This window comes from Camellia sinensis, chromosome 14 (genome assembly GCF_055761805.1).
Source record: "Camellia sinensis isolate YWXY chromosome 14, ASM5576180v1, whole genome shotgun sequence".
NCBI lineage: Eukaryota > Viridiplantae > Streptophyta > Magnoliopsida > Ericales > Theaceae > Camellia > Camellia sinensis.
This window is the reverse complement of record NC_138974.1, coordinates 12584486-12600101: the sequence shown is the minus strand read 5'-3', so window position 1 is coordinate 12600101 and position 15616 is coordinate 12584486. Positions and strand designations below refer to the sequence as shown.

At 36.8% G+C, this 15616-nt stretch overlaps 1 protein-coding gene across 1 annotated transcript; it reads right to left on the bottom strand.

The window, feature by feature from the left end:
- Window positions 1–4890: 4890 nt before the first annotated feature.
- Window positions 4891–6888, bottom strand: LOC114298078 (uncharacterized). The gene is made up of 3 exons (XM_082904618.1): window positions 6114–6888; window positions 5922–6027; window positions 4891–5533 (listed from the first exon to the last, which is right to left on the bottom strand). Exons 1-3 carry the CDS (start codon window positions 6886–6888, stop codon window positions 4891–4893), a joined length of 1524 nt encoding a protein of 507 aa, XP_082760744.1.
- Window positions 6889–15616: the final 8728 nt, after the last annotated feature.

The window sequence follows — 15616 nt, the reverse complement described above, 5'->3', positions numbered from 1 at the left end:
CGTGTTATAATAGTGTAAGGTAGTTACGAAACTTTTTTGTTTTGAAAGTTATGCTTTTGAAACTGATATTTGATTTGATTTTTTAAATGCAGGTGGTAGGAGGACAAATAGTCCATGGACACGTTCATGTGAGCGTAAACGTCAAGATGCAGCCAGCAAAACAATGGCAAACGAACTTGCGGTACGTAGACAAGGACGGATTTTGTTCAAACAGACAAAAATTGTTAATCGTCCAAGTGCGACATCGAAGCTTAACTGTATGAGGCTCAACTTCCGGTCGAACATTGCAGGCATTGTGAAGTTAGTGTACGTGCTTAATCTGCGAGACGAACACCTTGTGCACCTTAAGAAAACACCGTTCTGGTTGATGTTTGAAGCAATTTTGGTAAATCAACTTGACCAGGCGGACTTCCGCAAAAGGGACAAATTGGTGGTAAATATCATCCGGGCGTACAATGCGCGGGACAGGATGTTTCGCATTGGAGGACGAAGAGTGTGCGTAAGCGATGAAGACATCAAATTAATATTTGGGATACAATGTGGGTTTGGTTGCCTTGATTTGACCTCCCAACCTAAGCCACCGTCAGATTTCGTACAACGTAGGTGTATTAACACTAGTCGAATAACCTCGAAACTGATACGGACCCTACTAGTCGAAGCTGCGGAGGGTAGCACTGCTCATGATGTGAAAGACACTGTGAAGTTGCTATGTTTATATGCTTGTGGGAAATTATTCTTCTCAAATTCTGGGGAAACAATCAGCTGGGCTCTAATTCGGTATGTGGATAATTTGGATGCAATGAAAACCTACGATTAGACGGGGGCAATACGTAGCTCGTTGATGAGTTCGGTGAGGGAATTTTATCGAACATTTGAAAAAGTCACCGGATGTGTCGTCGCATTGATTGTTAGTTTGCTTCTTCTTTTTTTTTTCCTCTGGGTGTGCCATTAATTGCAAGTGATTTGTTATATGTTGTACGCGGTGTAGTCATGTAGCTAACATGGATCGTATTGTTTGTTGTGTGTGATGTGGGGTACAGTATTGGCTCTGTGAACATTCAACGATCATATCGCCGAAATCTACAGTCGCGTTTCCCAGGTTCATGAAGTGGGATGTTGCCACATTAGTAACAGCGGCACGTGGGGTCAATCTATCAGGGCATGTGGATTTTCAGGTAATAGTAAATTGTAGTTATGATTGTATTATACGAGACATCGTTTCATAATTGTTCATATATTTGTTATGTTGAATGTTGGACGATTGATGAAGAAAGACTATGAGGTTAAGTTTTTTGAGGTGGATGGGGTAAACTACGGTAGGAGTGTTGGAAATGCAATTGAGGAATTCGGTGGTGGTGTGCATGAGGATGATTTTGTTGATATAGGAGTGGATGGTAATGTGGAGGGTGTGGACGGAGGAATTTATGGTAGAAATGTAGAAAGGGGTTCGTCTTCAGTCCGTTTTCAGACACCATCCAGGGATGTTCCACGAAACGCAGGCAAGCACGTAATGGATGTTGGGATACACGTTTGCTACGCTACGGAGAAAATTGTGGAGCTTGAAATACAGATCAACGAGAAAGACATTGTGATTTTAGAGTTACGTGCAGAAGTGGACAGACTGAGGCAGGCGAATGAGGTGCAAACGTTGCATCTTGTTGGAGGTTTTGGAAGCTTGATGCAAGCAAAGGACGATGAGGTGAAGAAACTCAACACTCAAAATGCTGAATTGCAATGGCCAATCAATGTTTTAGAGGATTAGCTTGCGGAGCGTGAAGTCCATAACGTGACACGGGCTTTTCGTCATGTAGACATGAATGTAGATGGTGTGAATTATGGTTTGAGTGGAAACGAACATGTTGCAGACCTAACAAAAAATGCCACCCCCAACAGAGTGTTTGTAGTGAATAGGGATGCAGTTCCAGTTTGGGATGTCACACCGGTGAGGGAACAAACAAACAGTGTTAGTGAAATGCAGCATGGTGTAATGCCTGGAACAGAGGTGGTGATTATCAGTCCAAACATGGCAGAAGGTGGTAGGTTGAATGTTGGGAAAAGTTCTTTTATGTGGGATGTCAAACGCAAAGAAAGGAAGGGGTTTACACTAACGGGGGTTGAGTGCGTGGGTGTAAGTGGGCAGATGAGCAAATTGAACGTGGTGCATCTTCCTTCATCCATGAGTAATGTAGTCTGCAATGCCAATAATACTGGGTGCACGGATGTAATTGAGGTGGATGATGTTGACGTAAAACCAAAGAAGAAGTCAGGATTTGACATTAACAACAAACACGCGGTGTGGAAAATGATGACAGCTGCGGAGAAGAAGAAGATAACTGACGCGTACAACAGAGATGGTGATAGGTATGTACGGAGTAAGTGTTTAGATTTATCGTTGCTAATGTAATACATTTTTTTGTGCGATGACGTGTGTTGTGTGTTGTATGCAGTGTTGTGATGTGGGACGGGCAGGGTCATGGTGTTGCTGTGTATTTCACGGATGTGAAATCACTTGTGCGTCAATCTGAGATACGGGGGAATGTAAGTTAGGGGATTTATTCAATCTGTTTGATGTTTATTGTTTTTTTTTTTCAACCATGCAATAATCCAACATGTGAAAATGTCACAGGTGATCGATGCATATGCTATTCTGCTAAATGCTGAGTAGGAGAGGATAAATGAGGGCGTTGATGCTACAGACAAATCTTATTTCTTCAGTAGTATATGTCTAGTAAGTTTGTGATTGTGAATGTTATGTTTGTTTATGCGATGTAATAATGTGTAACATGTTCGCATGGTGATGCAGGACATGATGAAGAACAACAACGTACGGTCAAGGAATAGGTATGTGTTGGACAACCTGCGTGCAGCTAAGCTCTTCCGTTACGTACATTTCCCGCTTTGCAAAGACTCACACTGGACGCTGGTCGTGTATGACACTGAGGATGGGAGTTGGAAGCATTTTAACTCGATGAGGCCGAGGAACGGAATTGTGGACGTACACTACATGGAGGCACTTTCCCTGGTAAGATTTGAACATGTTAAATTGTATGGGTGTCTGTGTCCACATGACAACTGTATTGGCTGACTTATATATGCGGTGGTGTAGAAAGACATTGTGTCAGAGGTGCAGAGGCAGACCATTGGAAATCAGTCGATTGATACCCAGGACTATGACCCGCCGCTAGAGTCAGTTATGGACTGTCCACAACAACATCCCGAATCGTAAGCACATTTTAATTTTCTCAATGACAAACCCTGGTACAGTACATGAATTGTCTTCATTTGTACTTATGACATTAATAACATGTGATGTGAAATTATTGGACAGGCTTGACTGTGCTATCATTGTGTGTGCTGTGATGCACCAGTATGTGCGCCATGTGGAAGTTAGAAGATCGCTACATGGGGGCAACTACAGTGTGTTGCGGGCGATCATGGTGAAGTCTTTTGTGAATGACCCGCTGCGTGGATTGAAGAACGATCTGGATTGAGTGAGGGCTACGCACATATGGCGTGTTCACAGTGTGTAGGGGCGCACATACAATTATTTTTAGGTATAATATTAGGAAGCTAGAATGTGGGTTTTCCAGATTGTGTACGCTATGATGCGTAGATGTTTATCTTTTGGGTTATGCACATTATATTATTTAGCACATATTGTGGTTTGTTCATAGTGGTAGTTTAGTTTGGTGGATGGTTGGTCGTGAATTAATGGGTGACGGGCGTGCACAACATTCTGTCTGAAATTAGCTGGAATATTTTTTAGGGAAATATTATGATATGTTTTGCTTGCAATTCTGTGTAATGTATGTGTATTCTGATGAATGATGTGCTTGTCTGCAAAGTATGTTGATTGTTTATTTCTCTGAGATATGCATGAACATTAGTCAGGTGTGCATGAGTGGAAGGGGTTGAAAATATGCATGACAGTGTTTTAGAGTGATGTGGGATGCTATTATTTGAGATAGTGTGTATGTCGTACGACTTTGAGTACACGGGTGGCGTATTGTAATTCGTTATTGGCAACAGTGGTGATGTTAATTTGCGGGAGTGTGGTGTAAATGGGTGTTCTAGTAACTGTTAATTGGAGTTAGGGAGGCATCGGTTTTTATGTGGGATGTACGTTGTATGTAAGTTACATAGTTGTGTGTTTTTCGCATTATGGGATGTCATGTACGATACAGAAAGTTGTGTGTGACTCGAAGGTATACAAGTGTATGAAACTAGAATGTTACTGGTTGATGGGTAATGTGTCAACCAAAGCAGATTGACATTGGTTTACGAGTTAAATAAGCCACACGTTCCAGTCCATTGTGTTGAGTGAACATCAGTTAGGTGTCAATGAGTTTAAGGGACTGACTAGCTGCATGTCGCGTTTAGTGTGATGTGGGATGCTGTTATTTGAATTAATTTATATGTAGTACGATGATGAGTATGCGTTTGGTAAATTATAAGTAGTTAGCGCCGACGGTGGTGATGTTGATGTGGGGTGTGTGGTGTGAACGGGAGTTTCGTTAACTGCTTATTGAAGTTAGGGAGGCCACGTTTTCATAATTTTGTCGTTGTGTGTACGTTTATATGTAAGTAAACTTTCACACACAGTACATGTAGGCAGGGTCTGCATTCATGTGTTGAAACACAAAAACTTTCATAAAATTAAAATATGGCTTAAGCAAAGGTACGTAGAATATGTTTGAGAAAAAAATAAAACATAACAAAAACTGTAAGCCAGTTGTACTTATAGGCGAACACAAACATTCATCTAATAAGTTATTAAAATACTAAACTGTATGTGACTATCACATTCTTACTTAATGGTATGCACGAAGTACACAACCACTTAAAACGTACTAAATATAAATTGGGATGTCGGACGTATTGGGATTACGTCTAAATAGGTTCTTTGCAGGTCTTCCTATTGTGGTTTTCCATACGACCACACCTTTCACACCGTATTTGTTGCACATTCTCACCTTTAGACGGTATTCTCTTCTTCTTCGGCCTCCCGTGCGGACGTTTGACGTTTGGTGGGTAAATGACGTAGTCAGTGGGGTTGAATGGTGGTTTTTCAACTGTTGGTATTGGGTAGATGGTGGGCGCATACGTCAGACGGTATTCAGACACATGGTACCAAGGTACGACTATGTCGTCAAGGTTTTTTCCGCTTTTTCGCACTGCGACAATAGCATGCGCACATGGGAACTCATTTATTTGCCACTGGAAACACGAACATGTACGGCTGGCAATGTCCACCATAACAGATGGGAATGAATGGACCTCGTACACGTCATTATTCGCCTGACTCACTTTCCATGACCGACTTTTGTTGTAAGCTTCTTCCAGGCGGGATTCCATTGTGGGACAAATTGCGCATGTCCATGTGTGGGCCGACACCCTTCGTTTCGCCATTTGTCGCATAATCTGACCTCTAATGTTGTCAACCATTCTGGTGATTGGTAAATTCCGTGCTTCGCGAGTCCAAGAGTTGAATGACTCGGCGGCGTTGGAGCTCATTTCGCCGTATCGTCTACCTCTGCAAAGCCGAAAGGGGAAAAATTGTAAAGAATGAAACATGCTCGTTTGTTGTTGGGTATGTTCACGTTTGCGTCGCGTAATGGAAATATCCGTACCTGAAAAATGTGTTTGCCCAGTGTTGTGGATGTGCATCCGCAAGGAATTTCGTGGCAATGGCTTTTCCAGATTTTTGAAAGTCGTCGGCATTTTGATTAAATGTTGTTATGGTGGATGCGTATGCACACTTACGAAATTTGCTGACAAGCCCAATCCGATGCATGCTATTCACATAACATAGTTTGTCCCGCAGATTTCTGTGTAAATGTTAGAGGCAGAATGCGTGGTGAGATGTAGGGAAAAATGTAGGCATTGCTTCCATAAGTCCCACATTTCGGTCAGACACGAACGTGAGTGTCCTGTCACTGGGTACCATGTTGCCAAGATGTTGTAAGAACCAACCCCAATTCGCGTTGTTTTCAGAGTCCACAATGGCATAAGCAAGCGGGAACAAACCTATTATAAATGATGAGAATATGAGTAGCGTGTACAATATATCAAACCATTAAAGAAAATTGTTTTGAAATTTAAATGGGTCACACCTTGATTACCGTCTTTCGCTGTGGCAGCTAGCAAAAACCCTTTGAACCTGCCTTTCAAGAAGATTCTGTCGAGGAAAAGTAATGGACGACAATGACGAAACCCATCAATGCATGCTTTGAACGAAATAAAAAAACGGCAGAACCGGTAGTTATGTTCATCGTAATCAATGTCAACATAACTCCCAAGATTGTATTGCATGACGGCTTCACAATACCAACGCAATTGGTCGAATGATACGGAATGGGCGCCGAACAATTCCCCCCTTGCCTTCTCAACCCCTAACCACGCAACTCGGTAGTTGACGTCCAACCCATAATCATCTTTCAAATCTAAGACGACATCAGTTGGACATGTGAGTGGTCTGTCCCGAACACAAGCTGCGATAATGTCAGCAACCATATCAGATCCAACCCTTGGATGATTTGATGTCCGGACGGATACACCGCAACTATGTACACTGTTCAATTTGCGAATGTAGAAAAATTGATTCGCTTTCAACACCTGAGCATGTACAGACCACGTGCATCCCTTATCCTCCAACATGGAGCAGACTGCTGTGACCCGTACGGAATCGTTCTTAACATATCTGAAATTGAACCCGAACTCCACAGCGTACTTGTACAAAACCGTACGAAATTCGTGTGCACCCCTCTCAAAGCATTGACCGACATGGGTTAACCCCCGCGCCCATGATTCAGTCAGTAGTACTTTGTTCTTGTGGGGGGCAGAAATCAGGCAACAAATCAACCTCGTCATCACTTTGTCCTTGGTCATTAACGATTATTCCGGACACCGGGTTAGGTTGCATATTATGTTATTCAGTGGCCGCACTTACACTATCCAACCTTCCATGCTGATCAACCAACACACAAACGTGTTGCAACCCGAACGATTGGGCAAGACTACCAAGGTTTTTCAAATCAACATCATCTTGTAAAGTAAATCTATTCAAACCTGGAATGTTGTACGACAATCCCACATTATGGGGACCTATCCCGCTGAACTTGGAACACAGAAAATCAACCAATTCGGCAAACGTGCCATGATCCCGGAGATTGTAGGCTGCGTTAATGTTACGATAAGAACACAACAACATCAAACTCCCTTCCATACCGTCGAGCACACACTGACATGGGTGAAAACACATGTTATATATGTAACAAAACCAAAAAAAGTACCAACAAAATCAATACAGTAGTGAACTAAAAAAAATCTGAATCCTCTCACCCCGCAGGAACGGTGTGGGGGGGGGATAAAAATCAGAGGCAGATACATCACAATGAAACATAAAGTATAACAAATGTGGACAGTGCGAAGGACGTAAAAACGTGGTCATGGGCACACGTCATCTGCAGGGCAATGGCGTGTTAACTATGAAAAAGATATAAACGTATTATGTACCTGCAATGATAACCAATGTTGACGACTGCACACAGCTCTCACCACCAGCAAGAAGACAATGAAACCCTACTTTGCTAACTCACAATAAGCCCTTAGCCCGACCCACGAAATTATCACACCCCAAAACATAGGATCCAACTTGCCAACGTGACAGAGCAACGTATCCCACAAAATATTCAATGAATCCCATAATATACGTACATGCCATAACAAAAAAGGGCAAATCAGTCTCCCCACACCTCACACAATTTGAAATGGGACTTGGTTGTCTACCAAACGTGTAAAATTGGACTTGTCAATCAAAAAGATTAAATTTAGGACCATAAAGAGTAACAGTTTGGTACATAGGACTTTCTGATAATTTTCCCAAAATTTAATACATATTTTTGTAGAACATTCAGTTAATATTTGAATTCTTTGAATTCCAAGTCTATGAGGAAATTATTCACCCAAGAAAACAGTCTATGAGGAATTTATTATTTGATATTTTTTATTTTTTTTTTGGTTTGATAAAGCCTCTTGTATCTTCTCAAAATTTTCATAATAAATATTATTTCAATATTAAAAAATAAATAAATAAACTGCTGTTGAGATTTTGCTTTTAACCTCATTAAAAGTTGGGCCAGGCAATTTGCAGAACAAAAATGACTCGTAGCTCAAAATAGGTGGCTCGAATAGTGGCTCGAATACCCAAAACGTCGTTTTGGGTTTTTTTTTTTTTTTTTTTGCTTCTTTTTCGAACACAGAGGGAAAAGAATGGAAGGGGAGGGAAGACGAGAGAGAGAGAGAGAGAAAAGAGAAGAGGAAGAGAGAAGCGGCGATCAGGTCCTTCAATCCAGATCAGGTACTTTATCAACATCAACAACTTCATCATCTGATCAACAACTTCATTTTACTTCTCTCTCTACAAATCAGGTCCTTCAATTTCTCTCTCTACAACTTCATCATCATCTTATTTGTCAACCCAGCAATCAGATTTTTTTTATTTTTTTTTTTGTTGATGTTGATCTGGATTGAAGATGAAGGAAAAAAAAAAAAAAAATTTGTAGATGAAGATGTTGATGATGGTGATCTGGATCTGCAGAACTAGATATTTTTGTTGATCTGCAGAACCAAATTTTTTTTTTTTGTTGATGTTGATGAACCCAACAGTCAATCTTCTTCTTGTTCATGTTGTTGATGTAGCAGAACCAAAATAAAAATACTTATTAGACTAGTTGTTGATGTTGCAGAACCAGATCTTGTGTGTTTGTGTGTAAAAAAAAATTTGTGTGTTTGTGTGTAAAAAAAAAATGTTGAACCGAGCCAGATTTTTTTTTTTTTTTTGTTGATGTTGATCTGGATTGAAGATGAAGGAAAAAAAATTCTGCTGATGAACCCAGCCAGACCCAACTCCTCATCCTTCTTCTTCAGAAAAAAACACGGAAAAAAATTTAAAAAAAAAAAAAAGACACCAAAACGACGTCATTTTAGTGTCGAGCCAAATTCGAACCTCCGAATTTTGAGCTACGAATTGGAACTGTTTTCGGAATAAGAACTTGATCGCTTTTGTACACTTCTAAAGGTTTTTTCCACTCTTTATTATAATGAGTTGTTGATTTTTTTTTGTTTTTTTGTTTTTTTTTTTTTTTCCTTCTATAAGCTAAATATTTAGAGAAAATTGCAAATTAGTACATGTTTTCAAAAATAATTTCAGATCAATGGTAAAGTTTACTAATTTTTATAATTAAAATTTTGATTTTTTTATGAATTTGTAAATATTTTGTGATGTTTACTTTGATTTGTAATTTTTTCAAATATTTATTATTGGATGATAATTGTCCAATTTGACTAAATTGACTTATATTTGAAAATAATCAACTGCTTGAAAAACATGAAGATAAAAATGTATTTATGAAGAGTGTTAAAAACTCATAATTTAAATTCCATAACTCCCTCACAGAGATTATTTGACAGACTTGAAGCAACACTATACATCATTTAAATTGTGTCGCTTGCGTTTGTCAAAAGTCAACACAAAAGTAGTATTTCTCACTATTTCAACCAATAAAACACTAATTGGGGCATTAACATATCATGTCATTGCAAGTATAATTGTGGACCTTATATTATGAGTTTTGATATTTTTTATTGATCATATGCCTTACGATACATCTATAATAAAAAATATTTGTGACCCTTAAAAAAATGTATCTATTTTTGTAACAAATGGTTTTAAAAAAACAAAATTTTCCTCAATTTTGGTCTATTTTTTAGATGGGACCCATGCGTCAAAGTTGGCGGGTCTAAGTAGTAACGCGTTCTATGCCGCGTTGTGATTCACGTAGTATATTTGGTTGTTCAAATCATTATCGGGTGAATGAGAAATTGAAACTAAAGTGAGCTTCATGGAAATGGTATATTGGTGAAGTTTCCTTAAAGGTTTAAATTAAAGGTTTGTCCTACATTGATTTGGTGGGGCAAATTTTTGTGGGTTTATAAGGCATGGGTTTGCAACTTGGGGGAGGGCCTCAAGAGGTACCCAAGTTTTGTGGAAATGTGAGGTTATAGGTAAAGTGGGCTAGACCCATTAGATCCAAAATAAACACGCGCGCTCCGCCCGTCGGTCGGGTTGGCTGGGCTTGGGCTCAGGTGCGTAATGTGTGGTTGCGTTGGGTTTGTCCGACCCAATACTTATCTTTTTGGGCCAAAAACATTTGAATTTATTTTTATTTTTTGGAAAATAAAATCTGTCCAGAAATTCAAATTTTTTTCTCTTCAAACAGATTCATATCTGTTCAAGTTCAAACCCAACAAGTTCCTATCTATGTGAAATAAAACCGAACAAATTCAGTTTTTATTCAAAATTCAAACCCAAACAGTGCCTTACCTACTCAAATAGTACCGAACAGGTATTATACCTGTTCAAATAGGTTTGCTATCTGTTTCATTCAAACCGAACAACCACTATTGCATCTATAAATAGACAAGTCCCTCATTTGGTTTTTCACTCAATTTTCGTTCTCAAATCTGCTATTGCTCTCTGCATTTTGCTGCATTAAATTTTCTGTGAGAAAGAGTGTAAACATAAAGTGTGTTCGTTGTGCGAATAATTTGTAGTGTTGCTATTATTCGTTGTTGATCATTTTATCTTGAGAGATAGACGTCCACAATATGAAAGTACCGTGGAGAGGACGAATCTGTCTTTACGGACACAATGTTAAACACTGAACTTGATCAAAAATTTATTCGAAAAAATAATAACGTAAGTGCCTTGATTACTTTTCTATTTAATTATTTTTTCTGTTCTAGATTTTGATTTTGTTTTTATAACAAAATAAAAATATGTTTGTTATTTATTTATTTTTATACACTGTTTTGATTTTTGTAATCAAACAGTCTCTCTCCTTTCCTTTATTTCTTATGTGTTCTGTTTGTTGTTAAGTACACAAACATAATTTATTCTTAATACAGTGAAGATTGTCCAACAATTTTAACTCTCAATAATATAACATGACATATGTCGATTTTTAATTTGTCACACTCAACCATATAAAACGTTTTTCCCTTATCTTATTATTACGGATAGTGTTATTCTATGTAGACAATCTAAGAGGGGGTGAATTGGGTTACTAAAAAATAATTTCACAATATTTTTATACCAATGTAATAATTGAATTTCAACAAGCAAGTAATAATAAAAATTCGAATTACAACAAATAAAAAATATAACAATAATAATTAATATAAAAGAGATCGGGAGAGAAGAGCAAACATAGAGATTTATAGTGGTTCGGTTCACTGGGCCTACGTCCACTCCTTAAAAATCCTTCTCGAGAATTTCTTCACTATCAAATAAATCAATACACCACTAAGGCTTCTCTAAGATTATGGATTTTACAGGTCTTACTCTTATCTATTAAGTCTCACTCAGCAATAAATGCCTGACATTTACAGGTTTTCTCTCACAAATTCATCAATAAGGATAAGAGATATTTCAGCCATTTTTTTACAACAATTTCTCTCTTTCTATAAAATAGATATAAAAGTGAAGGAGCAAAGAGAATAAATAACAACACTTTGAGAATATCAGATTTGAAAGTGAAAGAACATAATGAAAATGCAATCGAAGAATAAAGTTTGAATACTCATTTTTTTCTCTTCAATTTCGTTATTTTTCATTTTTCTCTAAGCAAAATGCTTCTTTTATGGTCAAAAAATCTATCTATTGGAGGAGGGAAGATGTTTCACTTCTAACTTTTGCATGCTATTCAAATCACGAGGATATAGCTGAACGGTCCATGTTGTGTAATAACCCGACCCTCGTACATGTTTTATGGTATACTTTCAATCCCCTATTCTGCGTATTTATATGTTTATTGTGAAATTTCGTGTGAAATGAAGTTTAATTAAGTGAATCTTATGAATATAGATTCATATCTGTCTAATGGGGGAAAAATCTGTTACAATTACAATGTTTGGATCAGAAATTGAAAGACTTAGAAGCTTAATAATCTGGAATTGATTTTATATTTGAGATTAGTATGATTTTTAGGTTGTAATATGATTTTCTGTGAAATTTCAATTTAGAATGATTAAACTAACTGATTTTTGTCCTTATTCACATTTTAGATATATATATATATATATATATCTATGTTCTTTTAAAAAAAAATTGACTTGGAAGCATTTTCATAAATATCTCCTAAGAGAGAGTTAGAAGAAGAGAGTTAGAGAGGAAGAGGAGAAGATTAGAGAGTTGAGAGGGTTTGTAGAGATTGAACTAATGTATGTATGAATCATCTTAAATAACCTCTCTTTAACCTCTTCTTAAATGTAGTAAGAATACTTTCATGTAAGCTAGAGGTTGTCTTTGAGATCAAGTGTGTGTCAATTGTTTCATTGGAAAGCATTCTTAGCATTTTGTGGTTTGGAGGTACTTTGGATTATAGGGAGGAATTATGACAAATTCCTTGAATTCTCATGTTGGAATTACATGTTTATGCATGTGTATTGTTGTGTGTTTAAGGGAATTGAGTTGTGTTGTAAAAGTTAAAAAGGGTTAACTTACTTGAGCTTGTGATTTATAATTCTTGTGACATTATACACTTATAACCCATGTTACAGTGATGTTGAACCATTGTATTGCATTAATTTCCCTTATTTTATGCTTTGAATTGAATTTGTCAAGTTGAAAGTTGCTTGAATTTCAGACTGCAAAACAGAGCAAATCGCCGCACGTGCGGGGGTCATGGCCGCACATATGGGAGCACTACCGCACGTGCAGGAGTCATGGCCGCATCTGTGGAAAAGAGGGGATTTTGGGTCTTTGGCTACTGGAAAAAAGGCACGTGCGGGACTTCACTGCCGCACATGCGGGAACCACTGCCGCACGTGCGGGGCTCACAGCTACACGTGCGGCCCATGCTGAAAAAGTTCACCTGCTCCGTTTTACGTGCTTGACCCTCTGATATTATTAAAATCTGTATTTGATGCCTTTAAATGTTTGTAAAATTCATTTGGAACAAAAAAAATAAAAAATGATTAAAAAGGAAGATGAACTAATTCTTGAACTGTGTGTGTGTGTAAGGCACATACCGGAAGCAACTGCCACTCCACCGTAGCACTGTGAGTAGTAGTACTATAGTAGTACGCTTTACTTATCGCTAATAATTACTATTAGCACTCTGTTAATCGCAAATTAACTGTGTTAACTATATGAATGATTGGAAGAATCTGTGTACCTCTGTATGACTCTGAAACTAGCCTGCTCTGATGATATCTGGGCCTATGGCCAATATGTGAAATCTGTTAGGCCTATGGCCAATCTGTGAAATCTGTTAGGCCAATGGCCAATCTGTGAAGTCTGTTAGGCCTAGGGCCATTCTGTATATCTCTGGGCTGGAAGCCGCTCTGAATAAAATCTAGGCCTGAGGCCGTTTTGAAAATATTTACCAAATAAGATTAATCATATGCCCTCTGCACCTATATGTGTTACAATTCAAGTTTAATTGGTGATTTGTTTAAGTACTATTATTCACTGAGCTTGGCTCACTTTGTGTTATATCTGTTTCTGTAGGCAATCAATCCGGAGATCGGTCTTAGTTCGACTTCGGTCACTCTTTTTTGATCAAGCTATATAAAGCAGCTTATGCATTTTGTGGGATTTCCCTAACAATCCTTAGTTGGTCCTTCATCTTTTTGTCTAATGTAATTAACATGTATAACCTTCTTTTCACCGATGCTTTTGTTACATGCCCAACCATAGGGTTGGGTCTGTATATGTGTGTGTGCATAACTGATTCTCATGTGTGTGTTCACTGTAAGTTTATCTACCTGATGCAGTGTTTGTGATCCTGACATGTTAGTATTAGCTCAATGGATGTTATTTTGTATTGTTAACTGCTTCCGTTCAGGCCCCATATGTTGTGTAGATTGAATTTAATGTCCGTTTCTGAAGTGATCACGCCCAAACTTTTAGAGGCAGGCTTGGGGTGTGACATGCTGCTTCAGGTTTTTCTCTTTTAAATTGCAAGCGGAAGTTTGAAATTATAGGGCAAAGGTCGTTTTTGATAAATTATGAAATATTATTTGTATAGTAATCTATACGAGATTTTGAAATAATAAATAGTAATTTACTATTCACTGCACAATATTTTTTATTATTCATTTCAAATGCATCATACAACATATATTTTAACAGATAATATTTTGTGACAAAGAATATAAAATATGTGTACTAAAAATATGATAAATCTAATATATTTTAGATATCATCAAAATCAAACAATGAGATTAATAGATAGATTTAATAATCTATATCGATCACTATGTAATTTACTTAATTATTAGTAATTCAAATGGTACAACCCTATATAGCACCAATTTTTGGGAATTAGGATCCTCTCCTTTCCTCCCTACTTGTAATGATGGAGATGCATTTTAAGATAATCTAACGGTCCAGATCTAGTTATTTTTTAATTTTTTTTTTTTTTGTATATCTCAAGATTTAGATCGTTGGATCATTTTAGAGTGCATCTTCACCCTTACAAGTAGGAAGATAAGGAGAGAATACAAGTAGAGAATCTGGACTCAATTTTTGGAGGTAAATTACAAATACACTTACTGAGATTTGTTTAAAATATGCACTATCTTTTATAGTTTGAAAAATTACAAATACTCCATCGTAAAAAAAAATTATTTAACAAAATCAACTAAAAAATGAAATTACTAACTATTCTTCTATACAATGATAAAATTACCTGAATTATTAATTGAAATAAATTCTTTACATCATTAAAAACTATTAATTAACTTGATGAATTATTAATAAAATGAATCATTTATTATAAATTTAAAAACTTTAAAAAATAAAATATAATTTTTAAAATCACATAGGACGAATCGTATTTATTTATAATTTATTTTATTTTTTTTTGGTTGCCCAAAGGTACAACCACATGAAGCAGGAAGTAGTTGGAGGTAGGGTTGGATATTTTGATCTGTCCAAATTGATCAAATCGATCCGATCTGCCGCATTTTGGACGGATGTGTGATGATGAGTGGACAGTTACAGATTAATTTTTTCCAAACCGTCTAGTTTTGAACGGATAGCAGATTTGAGATTCTTTTGACCACAACCGAACCGAACTGAACTGAACCGAACCGCAAGCATTCCCAGTAATTTGTAAGATTTTGTGTTTTCAATTTGTTTAGATATTCTATTTGTGTTTTCAATTGAAAAAGAGTTTAGTTATTCTGTTGTGTTTTCAATTTGAAAATCCTTTTATCAAATGGCAAAGGTTGATATTTGATATTTTTGTGTGAAAAATATAAGACTTAATTTTTTCATTTTTTTAAAAAATCAAATTAAATAGTTTTTGAATAAAAAAAAATAATGAAATAGTTTTGATAATATATGATTTTCTTATATGTATTTATTATTGTTATTTGATAATTTATTTAATAATCTTTTGGTTATATTGAGTTGGATTATTATCTTAAAAAAATATATATTGACAAGTTATATTATGTTTAAAATTTATAAAAATTTAAACCGTTAAACCAATTCATACTTATCCGTCAATTCATTCAATCTACATTTATCAATTTACTAAATGAA